The 23,643-nt window shown below is 46.4% G+C and overlaps 1 protein-coding gene across 1 annotated transcript in view; it reads left to right on the forward strand.

The window, feature by feature from the left end:
* Positions 1 to 5,684: 5,684 nt before the first annotated feature.
* The window catches only part of LOC102954628 (core histone macro-H2A.2), a 36,794-nt gene continuing 18,835 nt past the window's right edge, over positions 5,685 to 23,643 (forward strand). The window contains exon 1 of the mRNA XM_042960576.1: positions 5,685 to 5,856. Coding sequence (XP_042816510.1) covers positions 5,685 to 5,856 — 172 coding nt within the window. The remainder of the gene's footprint in view (positions 5,857 to 23,643) is intronic.

Consider the following 23,643-nt stretch of genomic DNA (forward strand, 5'->3'; position numbering starts at 1 on the left):
ATTGACAATGAATAAGAAGAAAAAAGGATATTTGTATCCCATTCTTAAATAGCCACAATGAATTACAAATAGGACGTGTGCATCTGTTGGGCACTGCACAACTTCTCAAACCTTAGAATCAGGTCAGACACTGCCACTCTCATTTTCTGTTCCACATCGATTTTTCCCTGGCACTTGCTTTAATCACAGCAGCCACCAAAAACTCAGCTTTGTAAGATATGGCATCATAAAAAAAAAGAAGAAGAAGAAGATAGTACAATCTACTGCGAACCACTGGTAGGAACACTTTGAGCTGGTAGTTGTAAGGTCCAACAGAGGTTGAGTATCACTTTATTCCCCTCGGAAGCTTAAACATTTGCTGGCTTGTCCCAAGTACCTTGGTGCAGTCTGGGAACCATGTCTCTGGCATCTATTTGAAATTTTATCATGATCTGTCTTGCAACTTCATCGGAAAATATTTGAGGACAAGGGTCATGTATATTCCACATCTAATGTAGTTTCTTATTCAGTAATAAATGCTTCATAAATACTGTCTTTCATCGAATCGATGATATCGTAGGTTGGAAGATGCATACTGATTTCTAGAGGTAGTAAAATGTCCAAAAAAAAAAAAAAAAGATCATAAAATCACTGATATACAGTAGTTATTTGAATAGCCTGGCATGAGTTTATCGTCCGTGTCTGAGTCAGTGCTGCAATTTAATGTTTACCCTGTGATATCTGTAAAATGTAGCTCATCGGTGTCCTTATGGGCTTAAAACCCCATAACTATAACCCTAACACAAAATAAATAACCCTAACAAAACAGTCCGAACGTGCCCTCTTCCCAGCGTACACAAAACCAGTGTTTGGGGGGGGGGGGGTTTAATGTTTATTTATTTATTTTTGAGGGTTGGGGAGGCAGAGAATCTCCAGCAGGCTCCGTGCTCAGCTGAGAGCCCAACGTGGATCTCGAACCCACAAACTGTGACCTGAGCCAATAGGACAATGAGCAGGAGCTACTGTATTCCTCCCTCCTCCTTCCCTGAGCCCCTGTTGTTAACGTGCCGAAAACTCTCCCATTTACTTTGCAAATAATTACGAGACTTTATACCTTGGTTATTCTTGGTTTCTCCGATATGAAAAGACAGATATATATTGCAGATCTAGGTTATATCTTGTCTGTTTCCCAATTCCTCTTTATTATTATTATTATTACTGTTTATTTATTTTAGAGAGAGAGAGAGAGAGAGACAGAGAGACAGAGCATGAGCAGGGGAGGAGCAGAGAGAGAGGGAGACACAGAATCTGAAACAGGCTTCAGACTCTGAGCTGTCAGCACAGAGCCCGACGTGGGGTTCAAACCCATGAACCTTGAGATCATGACCTGAGCTGAAGCCAGACGCTCAACCGACTGAACCACCCAGGCACCCCCCAAATTCCTCTTAAGCACCCCCACAATACCCCAGGATTGGCCTGGCGGGTGGGGCCAGCTGAACTTGGCCATGCACATCCTCCAGGGGCGCCCACACGGTGTCTGTAACCACTAGAAAAGCTTCAGCCATATTCTGTTCTTCAAACTTGTAAACAAACATAATGTACTGTAGTCCTTAGCTGTGCCTAATTAGAGAAAACATTGTTTTAGAGCAGAAGGTAAATAAATGTAAACATTTAAGTATTAGTCTGATGGAAACAAATTTCACATTCCAATAGTTCTTTTCTCTTTAGCTGAGTGGCCCTACACAGAGATTGAGAGAGTCGCAGGAGGTGGATAAAAACCCGTTCGAGTTGTTCACTCCTGACTTCCCAAGACTGGATGGAGTCCGGGGAAAAGGTGGCCTGGGAACGAAGGAAGCCAGGGGTTAGACTATCTCACCGCTCTGGGCAGAGTCCGGCACAGGCTGGGGGCAGGGGTGGTCTGCAAAAGCGGGGTCTTCTCTGGAGGGGTCGGAGGGCACCAAACCCTTCCTTCCACCTGTGGGGCCCCATAAGTGTGACAGGTCAGCGCCATCAACCTCCTCCCGGAATCTTAAGGGATTCCCGATGTGGTCTGATTCTTACAATGTCCGGGAGCCTCCCAGGGCCGGGAAGCCCAGGAGTTAGACGCCCAGCTGCTTAAGGCCAGCACAGTGTCTGCAAAGACAGGTTCCCCCAGGCACAGAGTTTCTCCACATACACAGTCTCGCGCCGAGACATCAGACGGAGCCACATCCCCAGATCTAAGGCCCTAACCTGGAGGAAAGTGGTCTGGTTACAAAATGTTGAACGTAGGGTGATCCCTCCATTTGCCGCTGTGCCGCTGGCATGCTTCTCCATTTGACCTAGCCCCGGTTTTCCTTCCTTGGCTGTTTTTTCTTCATGAGTGCCAGGGCCCTGAAGTCACCTGTTTTCCTTGTACTGCTGCTGATGCCCCGTTTTTAGGGGAACTTGTGACTCCTCTTGGCTGACATTGGGGGCGTCCCTAAGTGGCTCTTTCCTGCCTACCTAGTCATCCTCTGGCTACTTTTGTTTGAGAAGAATAGGGCGGCGGCGAGGGATGAGCGGGTCCCGCCCTTGTGGTGTCTGGGCTCTATGCGTCCCTCTCTCTGCTGCTATGAGAGATGATGACCGTGTAGCGTGCACGGTATCCACAGGGCAAGTCCATCCCGTGATGGACTTTTCAGGTGGTTTCCTTGGCAACCGGTCCTCCTGATCACTCCCTCTCCCCCAACTTACCAGCAACGGCAAAAAAGCACATAATTGGCTTAGTAGACTCACCAATACTAATGCATCTTTATGAACCTGTACAGGCTCTCGACTCTTCAGAATTCATTTCCTAAAGGCACTAAAGCTTCTTTTCCAGAACTGTTTGAAAGTGCGTTTCTCGAATGTCGGAATGACCTTCAGGATCAGTGAGTCACCTCCGTGTTTTACAGATAGGCCCACACCTATCGTGTAGCCAGTTATGTAGACATGGGACCTCACCGGGGGCATCTTGCACCCAATCCTGGAAGGTTTCCACCCTACCAGGAGTCACCTCCGTTTTGAACACCACCAGCAGCAGCTGGCAGACCTGCCGTGGCCCTCTCTCTGAGGACAGGGCGGGTTCACATTGCCTTATGAGTCCCCTGAGTCCCGGAACAGGGATAACCGACAGCAGCTACTCCGGACATTGATGGATGCCTGACCTCAGTTTCCTTAACATAAATTGATGGCTGTGACCCTAGGATTGCAGTCGCTTGCTTCCCCCCAGAGAGGACATCTGAGCGGATTCGTGACCGTTAGCAGCCTAGGACAGCAGAAGTACAGACAATGTGGAAGTTCTAGAAACAGCGATACTGTCTGATCCCTGTGCCTCGCTGGGAAAGAGATAATATGCTAAGGCTATTTGCTCCTCTTTGCTTGTGCTTAACTTTGATGAATACCGACATCTCTTGGTGGCAAAACGACTCATAAAATAGGAATATAGTGAGTACGTATGAGCATGTAACAAACAATCTATGTGAAGTATGTAATAAAATGCCTCAAGTTCACATCATTCACCTCGAGGAGAGGAGGATGTCGCGAACGGGGTTGGTTGCCAGTTCTGTAGTGTTTACATAAAACTCCTCAATCGTAACAGAGTAATCAGCTACTTTAGAAAACTGAACGCCGTTCCGTTCATTCTTCCATCTGGAGTAAATAAACCCCAGCTTTGTATCTTTCATGCATCCACATGCTTCCCTCCGTTATGGTTTTACCCACTTTCTTAGGCCTTGTCATTGTCACCTTGGCTGTTGGCAAACAAATCTAGCCAGCATTCGAGACGACTGTCTCAACAGGTAGATCTAATCCCAATTTATTTTTGACACTCTTCTTCCCATTCCCAAACAAAACGGCCACCGAGAATGATACTGTCCTTGGAGCAGGGAGCTTTGATTCATTAATACATTTCCTAGAGATTTCTGTTTCCGTCTTTTTTTTTTTTTTTTTTTTTTTTTGGTTGTGCTTGTTTGTCCTTGGTAATTTGCTTTTACTTTATCCTGGATTATATTCCATTTTTTGGTCACAGTACTCCCTTAACCAACAGGTTGAGCTCTATTATAATTCTCTGAATTAGCTTTTCGGAAGTATGTAATTATCTTATCTTCGCACAAAAGATCGCTTCCTAAAATGACGATGAATTATATACACATCTCTCGGTGCCTTGTACTGAAACCCCCTCTTCTGGCTGATTCCTGGGGTTTCTCCCCCGAATCGGCCTGGACTCCTCATTTCAAGGGGCAGAAGCTTGGGCTGCATTATAGCTTTTAATTTGCTAGGTTTGGTTACTCTGCGTTAGCATATTTGCTAACCTGCATCTTCTGACATACTTCTGTTTTTAAGAATGCTATACTATTGGGGCACCAGGGTGGCTCAGTCAGTTAAGCTTACGACTTCGGCTCGGGTCATGATCTCGCAGTTCGTGGGTTCAGGCCCCTCGTTGGACTCTGTACCGACAGCTCAGAGCCTGGATGGAGCCTGCTTGGGAGTCTATGTCTCCCTCTCTGTCTCTCTCTCTCCCTCCCCCAGCTCACACTCTGTCTCTCTGTCTCTCTCTCTCTCAAAAATAAGTGAACCTTAAAAAAAAAAAGAATGCTACATTATTGGAGAATTTAGAAAAACATTTCCATCTGAGACATGCACATCAGCTCTGAGTTGTGGGTCAAAGCTAACCATTACAGGCATCGCCATATTAGCTAACACTATGTATTCAAATAGGCAGAAGCAAATCAGAGCGAAGAGGAACTGTATTCATTCTCTTGCAGCTGCTATAACAAATTAGCCCCAGTTTAGGGGTTGAAGCAATGTGGATCGATGCCCTGACAGTTCTGGAGGTCGGAAGGGGAAAATCGGGTTCTCTGAGCTAAAGTGGAGGTGTTGGTAGGGCTGGCTCCTTCTGGAGGCCCCGAGGGGAGAATCCATTTCTTCTCTCGTTGCACCTGTCACTACTCACTGATGTCCTGCCCCCTCTTAAAAGAACCCCCGGTGGGGCGCCTGAGTGGCTCAGTCGGTAAAGCGTCCGACTTCGGCTCAGGTCATGACCTCACAGTTCCTGAGTTCGAGCCCCGTGTCAGGCTCTGTGATGACAGCTCCGAGCCTGGAGCCCGCTTCGGATTCTGTGTCACCCTCTGTCTGCCCCTCCCCCACATGCACTCTGCCTCTCTCTCTGTCTCAAAAATAAACATTAAAAAAAATTAAAAAAAAAAAAAAGAACCCTGGTGATTACATCAGACCCACCCAAATACTCCGGGATAATCGCCCCATGTCAGGACCCTCAACTTAATCGTATCTTCAAAGTCTCTTTTGCCATATAAGGTGATATATGCAAGGGTCCTGGGGATGAAGAAGTGGACATCTTTGGGGCCATTATTCTGCAGACTACAGCACCATGACCCCTCTCTCTAGTGAGTTTCTTTGGCCTCTCCTGTTAAGATTGGGCTGGCTTGACGCGTGGGGAGGTGTTTGGGGAGGGGCTGCCGATGCCCTGCGAAGTCCCCCTGCCCATCTCGTGGCCTGAAGCGGCAGCCAGGTCTCAGCCACCTCCCCAGGGCTACTTGATGTGTCACACGGTGCCCTAGTGTCACATCACTGTCCCCAAGGTGTTTGCCGACCATCCTTCCTCACCCTGCCTTCTTTCCTTTTCAGCATCGTGGTAGTGCCGGAAGAACACCGTGTCAGCAAGCTGAGAGGGAAACTGAGGCAAGATGTCGGGCCGGAGCGGGAAGAAGAAAATGTCCAAGCTGTCCCGTTCAGCCAGGGCCGGTGTCATCTTCCCCGTGGGGAGGCTGATGCGTTACCTGAAGAAAGGGACGTTCAAGTACCGGATCAGCGTGGGGGCTCCCGTCTACATGGCGGCCGTCATCGAGTACCTGGCAGGTAATGTGAACACGCGGGACAGGTCACCCACTCCCGGATCCCCACCCTCCCCTCTGTCCCTGCCACCCAGGGACAAAGAGGACGGCTTCCCTCTGTGGCTGGCTCCAGGGTACTGGGGGGGGGGGGCGGGTAACAGGGTTTCAGCTTGCCTGCTCAGCTCAGATTCATTTTGCAGGCTTTGGGGGAGGGAAGAGGGCATAATGGCAGATGATCAACATGGAAAGAAGAGAACCCACAATGCAGTGGCTTTTCTAGACCAGCCCCAAAAATGTGTGTCTTGCTTTAGGCAAACCCAGGAGGTAAAAATCCAGGTTCCCACAGAAGAGAATCTACCGGGAGGATTGGGGGCTGCAGGGGGGTTATTCATTTTGTAACAGGGGGTCTGCTCTTTACTCTGAGGTCCTCACTGAGCGTTGGGTTTCCTGGTGTATTGGAACTAGGGCTCAGTGTCCATGAATAGTGTTGGCCCAGCATCAGAACCATCTCCAGTTGGTTCCATGAAGCCCATCATGTCCCAGTTGTGCCCTCTTTTGTATACAATGGGTACACGAGGAATAGTTGCCCATGTTGGTTGTTAACATTATGTTTTTTTATTGCAGAACGAGATTTTTGCTGTGGGTGGTCTTTATCTATTTGAATAGCTTTCTGTTTAGCTTTCTTCTTGTTGTTCTCTTCTGTCAGAGTAAAACAGACACCATACTTCAAAATTTCCAGGATGCTTTTAAAATATATATAAATATATAAAATATTTTAAAATAAAATATATAAGAATAAAAATATGTATAAGTCAGTGCGAGTAGCTCCTTAAGGGGTCATTTCAGCCACGAGCAACAATGTCTCTGACTTTGCCCGGGGTGCCAGGTTTAAATTTTTGGGAAGCCCCCTGTAAAGCAAACCTCCCCAAACTGTCTCTCTGAGAAACCGAGCCGCCTGCGGCCACAGTATGAAAACCCACGGGGGTGTGGCAGGGCTAGACCCAGCTTCTATCCCCAGGTCCCTTTTCCCCCTCCTCCTTCTCCCTCAGGGGCAATGTCTTCCTCACTCTTAGATGCTCAGTCCTGTTCTGCCCTCTTGGTCCCCCATCCGTCACAATGAAAGGCTTACCTTGGTCCACCAGCGGATACGTTCATAACTGGGGCTCCTGTCCCTCAGGCAGACCTCAGCATCTTAAGCCTGTTCCTTATCGGGAAATGAAAGGCTTGTCTCTGAGCCAAAAGTTCTTCATGGGCACCTTTTAGGAGGTTAGAGAGAGGGCTGGAGGGCTCTAAAGTTGGTTCAGTCCAGCGTGAGAAGGCAGTGTTTTTAAAGTGCCAGCCACTCCCGGGATCTTGTTGACAAGGTCCGACGTGGGGCCTGAGACTTGGCCTTTCTTTCTTTCTTTTTTTCTTTCTTTCTTTCTTTCTTTCTTTCTTTCTTTCTTTCTTTCTGTTTAATGTTTGTTTATTTTTGAGAGACAGTGTGAGCAGGGAAGGGGCAGAGAGAGAGAGGGAGACACAGAACAGAATCCAAAGCAAGGTTCAGGCTCTGAGCTGTCGGCACAGAGCTCAGTCTGGGCCCCGAACCCATGAACCGCAAGATCATGACCTGAGCCAAAGTCGGATATTTAAGCGACTGAGCCACCCAGGCGCCCCAAGACTCGACATTTCTAATGGGCCCCCAGTTGATTCTGATGCTGGTCTTGGGACCACTCAGAGGAGCGATACTGTGGCTAGTCTTGTAGCAGCAGCCTAAAGGCTTGGGGAATGCTTTAAAATACAGGATCCTGGCTGCATCCCCCAGCCCCCCACATACACGTGCTGTGGTCTGATTCACCGGGTTTGGAATGGGACCCAGGAATCTGATGGAAAAATCTGCTGGCTCAGGGAGGGAGAGGCAAATGAACCTTTAAAACTACCTGTTAGGATGGGGAAAAACTGAGAGCTTTCCCCCTGAGATCAGGAACACGACAGGGATGTCCACTCTCATTGCTGTCGTTTAACATAGTGTCGTTTAACATAGTACTGGTCAGCAATCAGACAACAAAAAGAAATCAAAGGCATCAAAATTGGCAAAGAAGAAGTCAAACTTTCGCTTTCGCAGACAACATCATACTCTACATGGAAAACCCGACAGACTCCACCAAAAGTCTGCTAGAACTGATACATGAATTCAGCAAAGTCACAGCATACAACATCACTGTACAAAAATCAGCTGCATTTTTATACACCAATAAGGAAGCAAAAGAAAGAGCCGTAAAGAAACCGATCCCTTTTACAATCACACCAAGAATCATAACATACCTAGGAATAAACTTAACCAAAGATGTGTAAGATCAGTATGCTGAAAACTATAGAAAGCTTATGGAGGAAATTGAAGAAGGCACAAAGAAATGGAAAAACATTCCGTGCTCATGGATTGGAAGAATAAATATTGTCAAAATGTCAATACTACCCAAAGCTATCTACACATTCAATGCAATCCCAATCAAAATTGCACCAGCATTCTTCTCAAAGCTAGAACAAGCAATCCTAAAATTTGTATGGAACCACAAAAGACCCCGAATAGCCAAAGTAATATTGAAGAAGAAGACCAAAGCGGGAGGCATCACAATCCCAGACTTTAGCCTCTACTACAAAGCTGTCATCATCAAGACAGCATGGTACTGGCACAAAAACAGACACATAGACCAATGGAATAGAGTAGAAAACCCAGAATTGGACCCACAAATGTGTGGCCAACTAATCTTTGACAAAGCAGGAAAGAGTATCCAGTGAAAAAAAGACAGTCTCTTTAACAAATGGTGCTGGGAGAACTGGACAGCAACATGCAGAAGAATGAAATTAGACCACTTCCTACACCATACACAAAAATAAACTCAAAATGGATGAAAGACCTGAATGTGAGACGGGAAACCATCAAAACCCTAGAGGAGAAAGCAGGAAAAAATCTCTCTGATCTCAGCCGAAACAGTTTCTTACTCGACACATCTCCAAAGGCAAGGGAATTAAAAGCAAAAATGAACTATTGGGCCCTCATGAAGATAAAAAGCTTCTGCACTGCCAAGGAAACAATCAACAAAACTAAAAGGCAACCAACGGAATGGGAAAAGATATTTGCAAATGACATATCAGACAAAGGGCTAGTATCCAAAATCTATAAAGAGCTCACCAAACTCCACACCCAAAAAACAAATAATCTCGTGAAGAAATGGGCAGAAGACATGAATAGACACTTCTCAAAGAAGACATCCAGATGGCCAACAGGCACATGAAAAGATGCTCAACGTCGCTCCTCATCAGGGAAATAGAAATCAAAACCACACTCAGATATCACCTCACGCCAGTCAGAGTGGCCAGAATGAACAAATCAAGAGACTATAGATGCTGGAGAGGATGTGGAGAAATGGGAACCCTCTTGCACTGTTGGTGAGAATGCAAACTGGTTCAGCTGCTCTGGAAAACAGTGTGGAGTTTCCTCAAAAAATTAAAAATAGACCTACCCTATGACCCAGCAGTAGCACTGCTAGGAATTTACCCAAGGGATACAGGAGTGCTGATGCATAGGGGCACTTGTACCCCAATGTTTATAGCATCACTCTCAACAATAGCCAAACTATGGAAAGAGCCTAAATGTCCATCAACTGATGAATGGATAAAGAAGATGTGGTTTATATGTACAATGGAATACTACTTGGCAATGAGAAAGAATGAAATCTGGCCATTTGCAGCAATGTGGATGGAACTGGAGGGAATTATGCTGAGTGAAATAAGTCAGTCAGAGGACAGATGTCATATGTTTTCACTCATATATGGATCTTGAGAAACCTAACAGAAGACCATGGGAGAAGGGAAAGGGAAAAAAATAGTTACAGAGAGGGAGGGAGGCAAACCATAAGAGACACTTAAATACACAGAACAAACTGGAGGTTGATGGGGGCTGGGGGAGAGGGGAAAGTGGGTGATGGGCACTGAGGAGGGCCCCTGTTGGGATGAGCACTGGATGTTGTATGGGAACGAATTTGACAATAAATTATATTAAATGAATAAATAAATATAAGTATAAAACCATAAAAAAATTAAAAACTCCCATCAGAGGGGGAAAAAACATTAAAAAAATAAAAATAAAACTACCTGTTAGGTCCATATCACCCGGTGAGGCTGGAAGGCACTGAGTAACCAGAGATCCCACAGCCTCCGAGAAGGGAGCTGGGGTTCCCTGAGGTCCCTCAACCCTAAGCCACATACTTTCTGCTATACTACATTGCCCCATCGTAATGTTCGTGTAACCAAAGGAAGTACATCCTATGCCTCTACTTGGTGAAGGTCTGAACTTTGTGCATAACAGAACAAAATGTGGCCCTTTGCATCACGGGCGTCTCTGTTAGTCTTCGGCTCCAATCAAATCTTATATTTTCATTCATTCGTTTAACAAATATTTATTAAGCGTCTACATGTCAATGTACACGGTAAGTCCTTAGACTATTCCCTGGGGGTAGAACTGGATCACTGATAGGGTTTTTAATTTATCTTGGATTAGAGCCACCAGACCCCAAAGCAATGCATACTAAAGCCTGAACATCACCCTCTGGAACGTGAGCCAAAACATCTTCAGAGATCTGTAGTATCCCCCGAGGTAGAACATCGCCTTATTTCTCAAGTTGATCACTCACAATCCTCCCTTCGCTCGACAAACTTTCATTGAACACTTACCATATGCCAGGCGTTCTCGACGCTGAGGCTGCTATACCACCGAGACCAAGACAGAATCCGGGAATCCCTGCCCTCGAGCAGGTGCATTCTGGGGAAGAGAAATGGCAAACGCACAGAAGTGAAGGGTGTGTGGTTCTCAGATGCTGATAAGTGCAAGGGGACAAATAAAGCCAGGAGAGAGATAGAGTGTTCCAGGAATGGGGAGGTGAGGGGGGTGGTGAACAGTGCTGGTCTGGAGGTCCCACTGAGGGGGAGGCAGGGAGCGGGCACGCGCATGTCTGCGGGCTGGTGCTCCGGGCAGGGGGACGGCAGGAGCAGGGTGTTGGAGGAACAGCAGTGGGCCAGGGGGTTGGGACCCCGGGAGGGGCTTGGACTGTAAGTGGGGCTTGAGAAGTGAGGCTGGTGGGAGCTAAGAGCTCGCAGTGGGAGTTCTGAAGGGTTTTGAGCCGAGGCAGAGGTGATCTGACCCTGGGGGGAGGGGCTGCTAGGGCGGAAGCAGGCAAAGTGCAGAGGGGGTGTAGAGACGTGGTCAGAGTACCCAAAAGTCAACAGGGTTTGCCAGCGGCTTGGACATGAAATAGAAGGGGGTGCATGAAATGACCGGGGCGCCTGGGTGGCTCAGTGGGTTAAGCGTCCGACTCTTGATGTCAGCTCAGGTCATGATCTCACGGTTCGTGAGTGCAAGCCCCACATCGGGTTCGTGATGACAGTCACTTGGGATCCTCTCTCCCCCTCTCTTCCTGCCCCTCCCTCTCTCTTTCTTTCTCAAAAAAAAAAAAAATGATAAATTTTTTTAAAAAAAGACGAAGAAGAAGAGAGGATGAGTACCTGGAAGGATGCCATTGCCAATACCACTCCTTCCCCCCGGGACCAGTCTCAGCACCCAGTGGGGTCCCAGGTCAAGTGGAGGAGGCGATAGGTCCTCTGAAGCCCAGGCCTGTGTTCTCGGTGTCCCTTCCTTCTCTTCCTGTCAGTTTAAATCTGGTGCATCCGTTTACCAGCTCTGTTACCTTGGGCTGATTCCTGAACCTCTCTGAGTTTCCAGTGCTTCCAGAACTAGCTCGTTCAACTCCATTCATGAGCTAGCCCGTGGATAATGTCTGGTTTATAGGATACACTCAGTAAATGGTATTTTCTTCTGCTCTCCCGTCTGTTAAGAGCTGATGAAATCATTCAGGGCAAAGTATAATGGCTAACTCTGTTAAAGTGTTGTATTTTCGGGCTGTGCTTGCATTTTACTGAGACAAGAAGTTTTAAGCCAAAGGAATGAATCATTATTGGTAGAATTGCAGGCCACTGTGGAGAAAGCAAAAGGGTGGTTTTTGTTACTTTGGGGGTGGGAGGTGGACACCAATTGATTTTGCTTAGGAAAAAAGATTCAAAGCATGAGAGCCTCCTATCATCCTGGAAATGACCTTCAACACTCATGACGCAGATCTTGACTGAGTTTCTTCCTTGGGTCAGGCCTTGAAGATGCGGAGGAGGGCAGACGTGTGTAGCCCCACCTCCGAAGGCTGGGCTTGCATACCAGGAGAGCGGACAGGCATTAAGCACAACACAGCAAGATGGGCATGCATGTTGGGCAGGAAAGTTACAGGAGAAAGTTGGGGAGGGTCTGTAGGGGTGGGGTAAAGTATTGTAAAGTAAGAGTTGTTAGGACCTAAACCAGGTGTGCAACCTTGGTTTTTCTTAAGTTGATTGATTTAAAATCCTGATGACTGGGCTCACCCCCAGAGATTCTGCGGCTATGTTCGGGACATCAGGATTTTTTTAATGTTTATTTATTTATTTTGAGAGAGAGAGAGAGAGAGATTGTGTGTGTGTGTGTGTGTGTGTGTGTGTGCAGGGGAGGTGCAGAGGGAGAGGGAGAGAGAGAATCCCAAGCAGGCTCCACACTGTCAGCACAGAGTCCGACATAGGGCTCAAACCCACAAACCAGGAGGTCATGACCTGAGCCGAAATCAAGAGTTGGACGCTTACCCGACTGAGCCACCCAGGTGCCCCTCCCTCAAATGGTTTTGACGGCATCCAGAGTGGGGAATTAGTAGGAATTGAGTAGATTCTGATGGGGGTGTTGAGCCAGGGGGAGAGTTTCCGGCGGGGTAGGAACGAGGGTGAAGGCCCACAGCGTGTGTCCCCAGCTGGAGCCTGGAGGAAGTTCGTGCCCAGAGCAGAGCCAGGAAAAGGGAGGGGGTGAGAGATGAGATCGCAGTGGGCAAGCAGGTCCTTGAGGGCCATGATAAAAATGTACACGCTGTGCACACACAGGTACACACACCCGTTAGGGGGAGGCCTAGAAGGGAGGAGGTAGCATTTGGGGGACATCACTTGGGCTTTGGGAAGTGGCAGGAAGCAAGATCAGAGTCCAGGAGACCACTGGGGGCTGTTTTTGTGTCACTTCTGAGAATTGACAGTGGCCAGAGCAGAGTTGTCCAGAGGGGGTGATGAGAAGGAATGGACAAATTGGGGAGGTATCGGCGGAAGGGGGTAGAGTCAGCTCTACTCAATGATGGATTAGATGGGGAAAGGGGTGTCAAGGAAGGCACAAGTCTTTCAGCCTTGGGCGGCTACTTGCTTTCCAGCCACGCTGCCATGGGTTGAGGAATGGGCATGGGGACTCCACTCCAAGGGGAGAATTGGAGAATTTACATATGGAGCCTGGCCAAGAGGAAGAGAAGAGGAAAGTAGCTGGCGAACAAGAATGGGGCCCGTAGCTGAAGCAGGCAATAGTGGGGGAGAAACGGGGCGGGGCGAGGGGCTCAGGGGGACCCGTAGGGCTCCGGTCTGTGCAAGGTGTCTTGGAGGACAGATTCTGGCTCTGCCACCTATCAGCTAAGGACTGTGAGTGTGTTGCTTTACCCTCATAGTGTCATGGTGAGAATTACATAAGATAATGCATGAAAGGCACTTAGCACCGCTTGGGACCCATGGTAGCAACCCGCCCATAGGGCTATTGTTGTTATTGAGTGAAGCCCTATGGACATGTCTAGAGCCAGCAGGGAGCTGTAAGCTGGAGGTGTAGACACGGGCACTGTGGGGAGACTGCAATAAAGGCCGGGAGAGTGAGTGAGGTCACCCAGAGAAGAGTGTGACGACGACAAGACTGGGGAGCCCAGGACCGGCCCTGGCAACATCTGCATGTGTGGGTTTCTGAGCCAAGTAGGGGGAAGGCATGGCGAGGGAGACCGAGGAGGACAGCAGAGAGGAGGGAGGACGGGCTCATGGGAGAGTCGGTGCGGGGGAAACCAAGGGAGAGTAACTAACCCTCAAAGGTGACGCCAATAAAACCAGACGGGGGCAACAGATCTAGCCATCTCAAGGTCATGGTGACCCCGGTGAGAACGGGCTGGGTGGTCAAAGCCAAACTGCAGTGGGCTGGGGAGTTGGAGCTGTGGCCAGGAGACCAAGGGGGTGGAGACTATTTTAGGGAGTTTGGCTCAGAAGAAGGGAAGAGAGAAGTCGATAGCTGGTGGTGCGGCAGGTGGGAGGGGGTGCGACACGGAACAAGCTTGAGCCTGGGGTCCTCAGATTCTGTCTTCAACTTCCCGAGCCATACCTGAACCTCAGCATTTCCTTCCTCTATCTGTCGTGGGCAAGAAACCACAGTAGTGTGTCAGTGGCACCTGGGACTTTTTGACCAACTGAAATCACTTCTTATTAGATTCCCCTTGTTACAGATGTATAGAAATATCATTTATACTTATCATTACTTCAGAATCACAGTAGTTAATAGACTAGATCTTGTTATTTAACGTGTTAATAAAGAAGCCCACGTGGGTATTGAGGAGGGCACTTGTTGGGATGAGCACTGGGTGTTGTATGGAAGCAATGAATCATGGGACTCCACCCCCAAGACCGAGAGCACAATGTACACGCTAATTTGACAATAAATTATATATTTTTTAAAACAAGCACACAGACTGTTATATCCCAGATTTTTTTTATTTAAAAAAATTTTTTAATGTTTATTTATTTTTGAGAGAGAGAGAGAGAATGGGAGGCAGAGGGGCAGAGAAAGAGGGAGACACAGAATCCAAAGCAGGCTCCAGGCTCTGAGCTGTCAGCACAGAGCCCGATGCGGAGCTCGAACTCACAGACTGCGAGATCATGACCTGAGCTGAAGTCAGAGGCTTAACGGACTGAGCCACCCAGGTGCCCCCCAGATTTTTTAATACTTGGAAAATTACATTTCAGTGTAATTGGTTTTCTCTGTCATCCTTTGTATTGTATTTTATGCATTTAAAACTTTATCCTGACACTCATTAGAGTGGCTAGTAAAAAAAAAAAATTACAGTTATTGATGAGGATGTAAAGAATTGGAACCCTCGTGCATTGCTGGTCGGAATATGAATTGGTGTAGTTGTTGTGGAACACAGTTTGGGATTCCTCAAAAAGTTAAACAAGGACGTCAACCAAGAAATCAAAGAAGAAATTTTTTCAAAGTACATGAAAACACAGTGGTCTAAAATCTTTGGGATGCAGCAAAAGCAATTCTAAGAGGAGAGTTTATAGCAACACAGGCCTCCTTAATAAGCAAGAAAAATCTCAAATAAACAACTTAACCTTACACCTAAAGGAACTAGAAAAAGAACAAACAAACCAGCAGAAGGAAGGAAATAATAAAGATTAGAGCAGAAGCGAATGATAGAGAAACTAAAAAAACAAAACAAAACAAAACACAAGAACAAAAAGCAAACAAACAAACATAGTAAAACAGATCCATGAAATAAGGAACTGGTTCTTTGAAAAGATCAACAGCATTAATAAACTAGGGAGTCAGATTTCCCAGAAAGGAAAGAGGACTCAAACAAAATCACCCATGAGAGGAAAACTAGCAACCAACACGACACAAATATAAACAATTATAAGAGAATACTATGAAAAGCTATATGCCAATGAATTGGACAACCTGGAGGAAATGGATAAATTCCTAGAAACCTATAAACTGCCAAAACCAAAGCAGGAAGAAATAGAAAATTTGAACAGACAGATAACCAGCAATGCAATTGAATCAGTTAGCAAAAAAAAAAAACAAAAAAAAACAAAAAACAAAAAACCTCCCAACAAACAAAAGTTCAGGACCAGACATCTTCACGAGCGAATTCTATCAAACATTTAAGGAAGAGTTAATGCCTATTCTTTTCACACTATTCCAGAAAATATAAGAGGGAGGAAAACTTCCAAATTCATTCTATGAAGCCAGCATTACCCTGACACCAAAACCAGATAAAGACACCACAAAAGAGAGAGAGCCAGAGAGAGAAGAGAACTACAGGCCAATATCCCTGGTGAACATGGATGCAAAAATCCTCCTCAAAATACCAAATCCAACAATACATTAAAAAAAATCATAAACCACGATCAAATGGGATTTATCTCCAGGATGCAAGGGTGGTTCAATATTTGCAAATCAATGTATGTGATACACCTCATCAATGAGAGAAAGGATACAAACCGTATGGTCATTTCCATAGATGCACAAAAAGCATTTGACAAAGTACAACATGCACTCATGATGAAAACCACAAAAGAAGAGGGCTTAGGGGGAACATACCTCAACATAATAAAAGCCTTGTATGAAAAGCCCACAACCATCATCATCCTCAAAGGGAAAAAACTGAAAGCTTTTCCCCTAAGGTCAGGAACAGGACAAGGACGTCCACTGTCACCACTTTCATTGAACACAGTACTAGAAGTCCCAGCCCTAGCAATCTGACAACAAAAAAGAAATAAAAGGCATTCAGATTGGAAAGGACGAAGTAAAACTTTCACTCTTAGCAGAGAACATGACACTCTATATAGAAAACCTTAAAGACTCCACCAAAAAAGTATTGAAACTGATACACTGAATTCAGCAAAGTCACAGGATACAAAATCAACGTACAGAAATCTGTTGAATTTCTTTACACTAAAAATGAAGCAGCAGAAAGAGAAATTAAGAAACAATCCCATTTATACTTGCACCAAGGAGAACCAGATACCTAGGAATAAACTTAACCAAAGAGGTTAAGTCCTGTACTCTGAAAACTAAAACATCGATGAAAGAAATTGAGGGAGACACAAAGAAATGGAAAGATATCCCATGCTCATGGATCTGAAGAACAAACATTGTTAAAATGTCTATACTTCCCAAAGCAGCCTACACATGTAATGTAATCCTCATCAAAACACCGACAGCATTTTTCACAGAACCGGAACAGACAATCCTAAAATTTGTATGGAACCCCAAAAGACCCCGAATAGCCAAAGCAATCCTGAAAAAGAAGAACAAAACTGGAGGCAGCACAATCCCAGACTTCAAGCTGTATTGCAAAGCTGTAATCATCAAGACAGTATGGTACTGGCACAAACACAGACACATAGACCAAGAGAACAGAACGGAAAACCCAGAAACGAACCCACAATTATATGGTCGATTAATTTTTGACAAAGCAGGAAACGATCCAACACGAAAAACACAGTCTCTTCAACAAATGGTGTTGGGAAACCTGGACAGCTTTCAGTAGAAAGAAGGGGAGAAGAAGAACGCAAAAGAACGAGCCGGACCACTTTCTTACACCACGTACAAACCCTCATGCGCTGTTGGTGGGAGTCAAACTGGTGCGGCCACTGTATGGAGATTCCTCACAAAGTTAAAAAGAGAATGACTCTACAATCTAAAAAGTATAAAATCGCTAATTAAAAGGGACGCATGCACCCCTATGTTTATTGCAGCATTATTCACAATAGCCAATGTATGGAAACAGCCCAAGTGTCCATCCATAGATGAATGGATAAAGAAGAGGTGAGACACACACACGCACGCACACGCAGAGTGGAATACTACTCAGCCATAAAAAAAGAATGACATCCTGCCATGTGTAACGACATGGATGGATCAAGGGAGTATTATGCTGAGTGAAATAAGTCATCCAGAGAAAGACAAATGCAATATTATTTCACTCATATGTGGAATTGAAGAAACAAAACAAATGAGCAAAAAGAAGAGAGAGACAAGCCAAGAAAGACTCTTAATTATAGAGAACATACTGATGGTTGCCAGAGGGGAGGGGGTGGGGGGTGGGGGGTACAATATATGCTGGGGATTAAGGAGTGCACTTGTTGTGATGAGCACTGAATGATATATGGATTCGTTGAACCGCTGTATTATACATCTGAAACTGATATTACACTGTATGTTAACTATATTGCAATTAAAAGAAAATGCTTATTAAAAACAGAAGTTAAAGAGTCATGGGATTATCTTATGACCCAGCAATTCCACTTCTAGGTATATGCCCAAAAGAATTGAAATTAGAGACTTAAACACACATTTATACACATCCACTACCACGATAGCCAAAAACTGGAAACAACTCGAGTGTCAGCAGATGCGTGGATAAACAAGCCGTGGATCCACGCAGTGGAATATCATTCAGCCATAAAAAGGAATGAAAGTCTGAGGCCCCCCGGGCAGCTCCGTCGGTTAAGCGTCCAGCTTCGGCTCAGGGCACGATCTCGCGGTTCGTGGGTTTGAGCCCCGCGTCAAGCTCTGGGCTGACAGCGCACAGCCTGCTTCCGATTCTGTGTCTCCCTCTCTCTCTCGGCACCTCCCCCCCCCTCTCTCTCTCTCTCTCTCTCTCAAAAACTAAATAAACCTTGAAAAGAATTTTTTTTTTAAAGGAATGAAATTCTGACGCGTGCTACAGCATGGATGAGGCTCGAAGACTTTGTGCAAAAGGGGATGGAAATAAGCCAGCGGATTAGTCAAGTGCAAAGAGGCAGAGGGGAGAGCGGCAGCTGTAGGGGCCGAGGGGGGCTGGGGTGGGATGGGCCTTAGAGTTTGATGGGCATGGAGCTTCCGGTTTAAGGAAGACGAAGGGCAGGGGGTGGATGGCGGTGGTGGTGGCCCAATATTGTGAATTACTGAATGCCACTGAGTTATTCGCCTGGAAATGGTCAGAATGGTCAATTTCATGCCACGCCTGTTTTACCACAATGATTCCCCTGGCAGAGGGGGGAGAGGCCGGAGACAAGGAGCTCATCGGGGAGATGGGGCCCCCGGGGACCCCAGAGCTGGCTGGAGGCTCTGGTCAGGGGGGAAGGTCCCTCCCCAGGCTCCCAGAAGGAGAGGGGCTGCCGGGGACAGATGAGCACACCACAGTGTCCCATCGGCCTCTGGCAGACACCCTCCTCCTCCACGTAGAGCATCACCTTCGCCGACTCTCCAAGCTGAACCTCCTAAGGCAGCTTTTAAGTTGCACTGTTCCGCTCTTACCTCCTGCCCTGATGTCAATAGCAGCGACCTGGAATTTGCCCGCTGATGTCCTGGCAGCGGGCCAGGACAGGGTCGACCAGGCCTGGGTCGGCGATTTCCCGTGGCCAGCTTACCACTCCCTTCAGATTCATGACTGGGGTCTCTGAAGATCCTCTCTCCCACTCAGTGCCTCAGAAAGGGAACCTAGGGCCACGTGAACGGCCAGTAAGAGAAGGCTTGGGGGTGGGGGGGCTTACTTAGCCGAAAAAGAAAGTTGCACAAATTTTCAGCTACTCTGGGTGAGAGAGAGCAGTCTGCCTGCCTGATTTCTCCAGACTGGCCTCCTGGCTGGGCCTGGGTTCACACATCACCCCGATGCTAGAGCCATGAGGTGTGTCTAGTCCCCAAAAGAGGAGGAGGTGACACAATCTGGCACATGCTGGACCGTTCATCTAGAACATCCTTTCCACCTGAGAAGTCCCAAGCCTCCCAGAACGGACAGCACATTCATACTTTACTTTGTCGATCTGTAAAACGTTGATCCAGTGCACGTCTCCAATGTTAGCGAGGGAAAATCGACTAAAAAAGCAAGCCCGAAATTCTGGGAAATAATTTTGTTTTTACCACCAATAGATACAATGTAAATGTAAGATGTTGAAAATGAAGAATTGAAATCGTTTTTATGGTGAGAAAATGTTCTGTAACATTTTTTAATTGAAAGGATAAATAGGTTTTTTAAAAAGCTTGAATCTCAGGGTGACTTAAGTCATTGTGCCACATAGAAGACCTTCGTTGACATCATATCAGACAATTCGGACTACCCATTTAACACAAACACTTTTTTATCTAATGATTTTCATTTATAATATTTATGTTTTGAAAAGATCCCTTTGGCAGCCAGGGCCACACGTATGGTTGTGCAGGTTGTACACTGTGCAAGGGCACGCATCCAAAGGAGTATCGTTCGCATCACAGATCTCAAAGATTTGTATGTGTATTACGAGCATTCCCGGCAGATGGCAGTAAAGGGTATTGTTCTAGAGAAGTAAAGCATCTGGCAGAAGGAATATCTTTTTCTAATTTGTACAAAGGCACCTATGGGCCAGCAGTGGCCTCTCTGCCATGGATCTGGAGGAGGACAAAAGTGGGGGCGGGGAAACCACTTGGACAGCCATTACAATTATCTGGGCTCAAAGAGAAGAGAGTCTTAACTCAAGTAATGGCAATAGGTGTGGAGAAGTTGGCCAAAGGTGTGTGATTGATTCTCAGGTCTCCGGTAGGAGCTGTGTGCGAATGGTGTGCCGACCCCAAGGGGGATGATTTGGATTTGGGGATGCGGTGAGTTTGATTGACCTGTGGAACACCAGGTGAGGCTGTCCAGGTGACATCACGGCAGGAGGTACAGATCTGATAACATGGGCAAGGGTGGCTCGAGCCATGAATGGATGGGTTTTCCCAGAAGACTGCATGGCCTGAGCAGACCAGAGGGCCCAGATGGTCCTCGGGGTCACCGTCACCTCATGGGCAAACGGGCAAGAAAGAAGGGGCTAAGGAAGGAGACAGTCTTAAAGGAGCGACCACTCCATGCCCCCTGTCCCAGCCCTACATTTACTGTGCTGTCTCCCATGTCCTGTGGGCCGGGATGTCTAATGTTGTTTTAAATCCTGGACAAAATGAGAGGACACGGCTCTTCCAAAATTATGTGCACGATGAGCTTTCCAACATCCCTTTTGGCTAGAGAAATCTTTTTTTTTTTTTTTTACTACCAAATTCTAAGCTGTATTCCAGATGCTTCCTATAGCTGGAGGTGTGACTTCCGAGAATACAGACTTCCGTGGAAATCTCCACCAGTTAACAGAATAATAATCTTCTCACAGAATTTTCAGCAAAACACCTTTGGGCTCTATAAATCCGTTTTTCCTACTGGCTGCCAGCAGAAGGGTACTTGTGCTCTCAAGACCAGTAAAATCACTCGAGAATGTAACTACTGTATACAGTTCCTGTGACTATATTTGTCATAATGACATTGGAAAAATAGTAATAGTGATAGTTATTTCAGACATTTAAACCGTGAAGTCCTTGTCCCAAGGCGTGCCCAGACTAAACATCCTGCAGAGAAGAGAACTCCCAGATCTAGATTTTCAGCTGTGTATTATTTTTTTTTAAATTTTTTTAACGTTTATTTATTTTTGAGACAGAGAGAGACAGAGCGTGAATAGGGGAGGGGCAGAGAGAGAGGGAGACACAGAATCTGAAACAGGCTCCAGGCTCTGAGCAGTCAGCACAGAGCCTGACGCGGGGCTTGAACTCACGGACCATGAGATCATGACCTGAGCCGAAGTCGGACGTTTAACCGACCGAGCCACCCAGGCGCCCCTAGCTGTGTATTATGAAAGAGTTTTTCTCTTTGGGGCTCCTGGGTGCCTCAGTCGGTTAAGTCTTGATTTCAGCTCAGGTCATGATCTCACGGTTCATGAGATCGAGCCCCGCCTCAGGCTCTGTGCTGTCATCATGGAGCCTGAGTGGGATTCTGTCTGTCTTTCTGTCTCTGCCCCTTCCCTCCACCCTCTAAATATATAAAGAAAAGCTTTTTTTTTTTTAAGTTTTCCTAGAAGAAAAACTCTACCTCTGCTTTTACACTAGAGCGCAGAATCAAGGTTTTCTCTCATAACTGATTTCGGAAGGGCAGGTCCAGAAGCCCAGTGGCCTCCCGCCGAGCCTTGCCTGTGTGCCCCGCGTGGGTCTGCCTGCTGAATCACCGCCCTTCGTCTCTGGCCGAGCTGCCTTTGATTCCGGCAGATTGTCCATCTGTGAATCCAGTGTCCGTGCCTCCGTCTGTCAGGCTGAAAATAACCTGACCCCGGGGGGCTTCCCGAAGGCTCCAGATCTGTAAGGCTTCCCATTTAGCGCTGCCTCTCATGCTGACAGCTAATTTGAGGAACTCAGCAGGATGCTTAACGTCTTCCTCTCAGGGCAGGTGACACAGGCAGGAAAGTGATAGTCCAAGATGCTAAATTAAATTCAGTCGCTCAGAAGCTTAAAATTGGGAGGCTCCTTGACCCCATCCAATCTAGAATAGAAAAGAGTGAGTGCTCCTTCCTCCCGGGTGTGGTGAGTGCTCCTTCCTCCCAGGTGTGGGACCCCCAAGCTGGGCAGGTGCAGATAACTCCTTTTTATTGGGCACAATGGGGAGCTGCACATTTACCCTAGAGTCAGAAAAGGAAGCCCATTTGTGAAAGCTTTATAGCCACAGTTCTCCATGATGCGTACCCTTCTTTTAAGGGAAGGAAAGGGCCGGGCAGCAGCTTGAATGCAGCCAACCAGATGATCTAATAGGGCATGAATTTCAAATACTCTATCCCATTGTCCCAACAAGTATGCCCACACTTCTCAAACCACGGCCCCCCGGGCTCTGATTCAGAAAGTGTCACCGTCACCGTATAAATGGATTGTTGGTAAACACAATATTCATTACTTAATAATCTGGAAAAGATGTTGTGAGAGTGATTTCGCAGTGATTTAGCGCCTTCCATTATGGAAATTCCATATAAATATTTAACTCTAATGCTTACTTTATTCTAATTTTTTGTTAATCACATTTGCTTAGTTAATACGGCACACTTAGGCAGGTTTTTATTGCCATAGATTTTTATGAGTGATGGCAATTTTATGTGCTATTTATTTGAAATTAGGTTGATTGTGAAGATTCACACAGAATCGCCTGTTAATTTTAGGGCTTAGCGCTTATGCCATTGTACCAGCAAATTCTCCCAGCACACACGCACGCACACACACACTTTGCCACCACATTATCAGTGAGACAACACGTTGGCACATTGCCTCTAGTTTTCTAAGGGAAAGAATTTTTCTTTGAGGGCTCATTAATACTTTTGAAGGCAGACAAATTTGATTAGCAGAACATCCCTCTGAAATTGAGGAGGAAAGAAATAGGAGACAGAGGAGGAAGGGGAAAACAAACAGATGGTAAGTCTACAGATTTTTTTTTTAATTTTGACTAAAAATTGTGATAACAGGGGCACCTGGGAGGCTCAGTCGGTTGAGCATCCGACTTCGGCTCAGGTCATGATCTTGTGGTTCACGAGTTCGAGCCCCACAGCAGGCTTTCCGTTGTCGGCTCAGAGCCTGGAGCCTGCTTCAGATCCTCTGTCCGCCTCTCTGCCCCTTCCTTGCTTGCACTCTCTCAAAAATAAATAAACACTATGTAAAAAATGTAAATAAATAAATAAATACAAATTTTGATGACATGTAAAATAGTTTCAGGAAAACTCTTCTTTATCGACTCTTTTATTTTTTTAATTTAATTTTATTTTCATCTTTTATTTTATCTTTGAGAGAGAGAGACACAGAGCATGAGCAGAGGAGGGGCAGAGAGAGAGGGAGACACAGAATCCGAAGCCGGCTCCAGGCTCTGAGCTGTCAACACAGAGCTGGACACGGGGCTCGAACCCATGAACGACCAGATCATGACCTGAGCTGAAGTCGGACGCTTAACCGACTGAGCCACCCAGGCGCCCCTCAACTCTTTTACATTTATCAGATGACATGTTTCTTAAACGTGCTTAGTCATGCTTAGATCCTAAGGGATATGTGGAAACCCCCCAAGCCCCAAATACCTTCCTTTCCAGGCTTTGTAGGTATCCCTGTTCAGAATTCACTTTCTGGGCTAAGCATATCCTCACCCCACGGTACAAGTTAGTTTTCCCCATCCCTTTCCTTTAGGACAGGAGGGACCTAGGGCACCAAGCAAAGAAGAAAGGGAGATTCTAAAAAGGGTCCCAATGGGTACCAAAGACAGACTTTAACCTACCTCAACTATGACCCTCTCTCTTTAGGCTAAAAGAA

This window comes from Panthera tigris, chromosome D2, assembly GCF_018350195.1.
Source record: "Panthera tigris isolate Pti1 chromosome D2, P.tigris_Pti1_mat1.1, whole genome shotgun sequence".
Classification (NCBI taxonomy): Eukaryota; Metazoa; Chordata; class Mammalia; order Carnivora; family Felidae; genus Panthera; species Panthera tigris.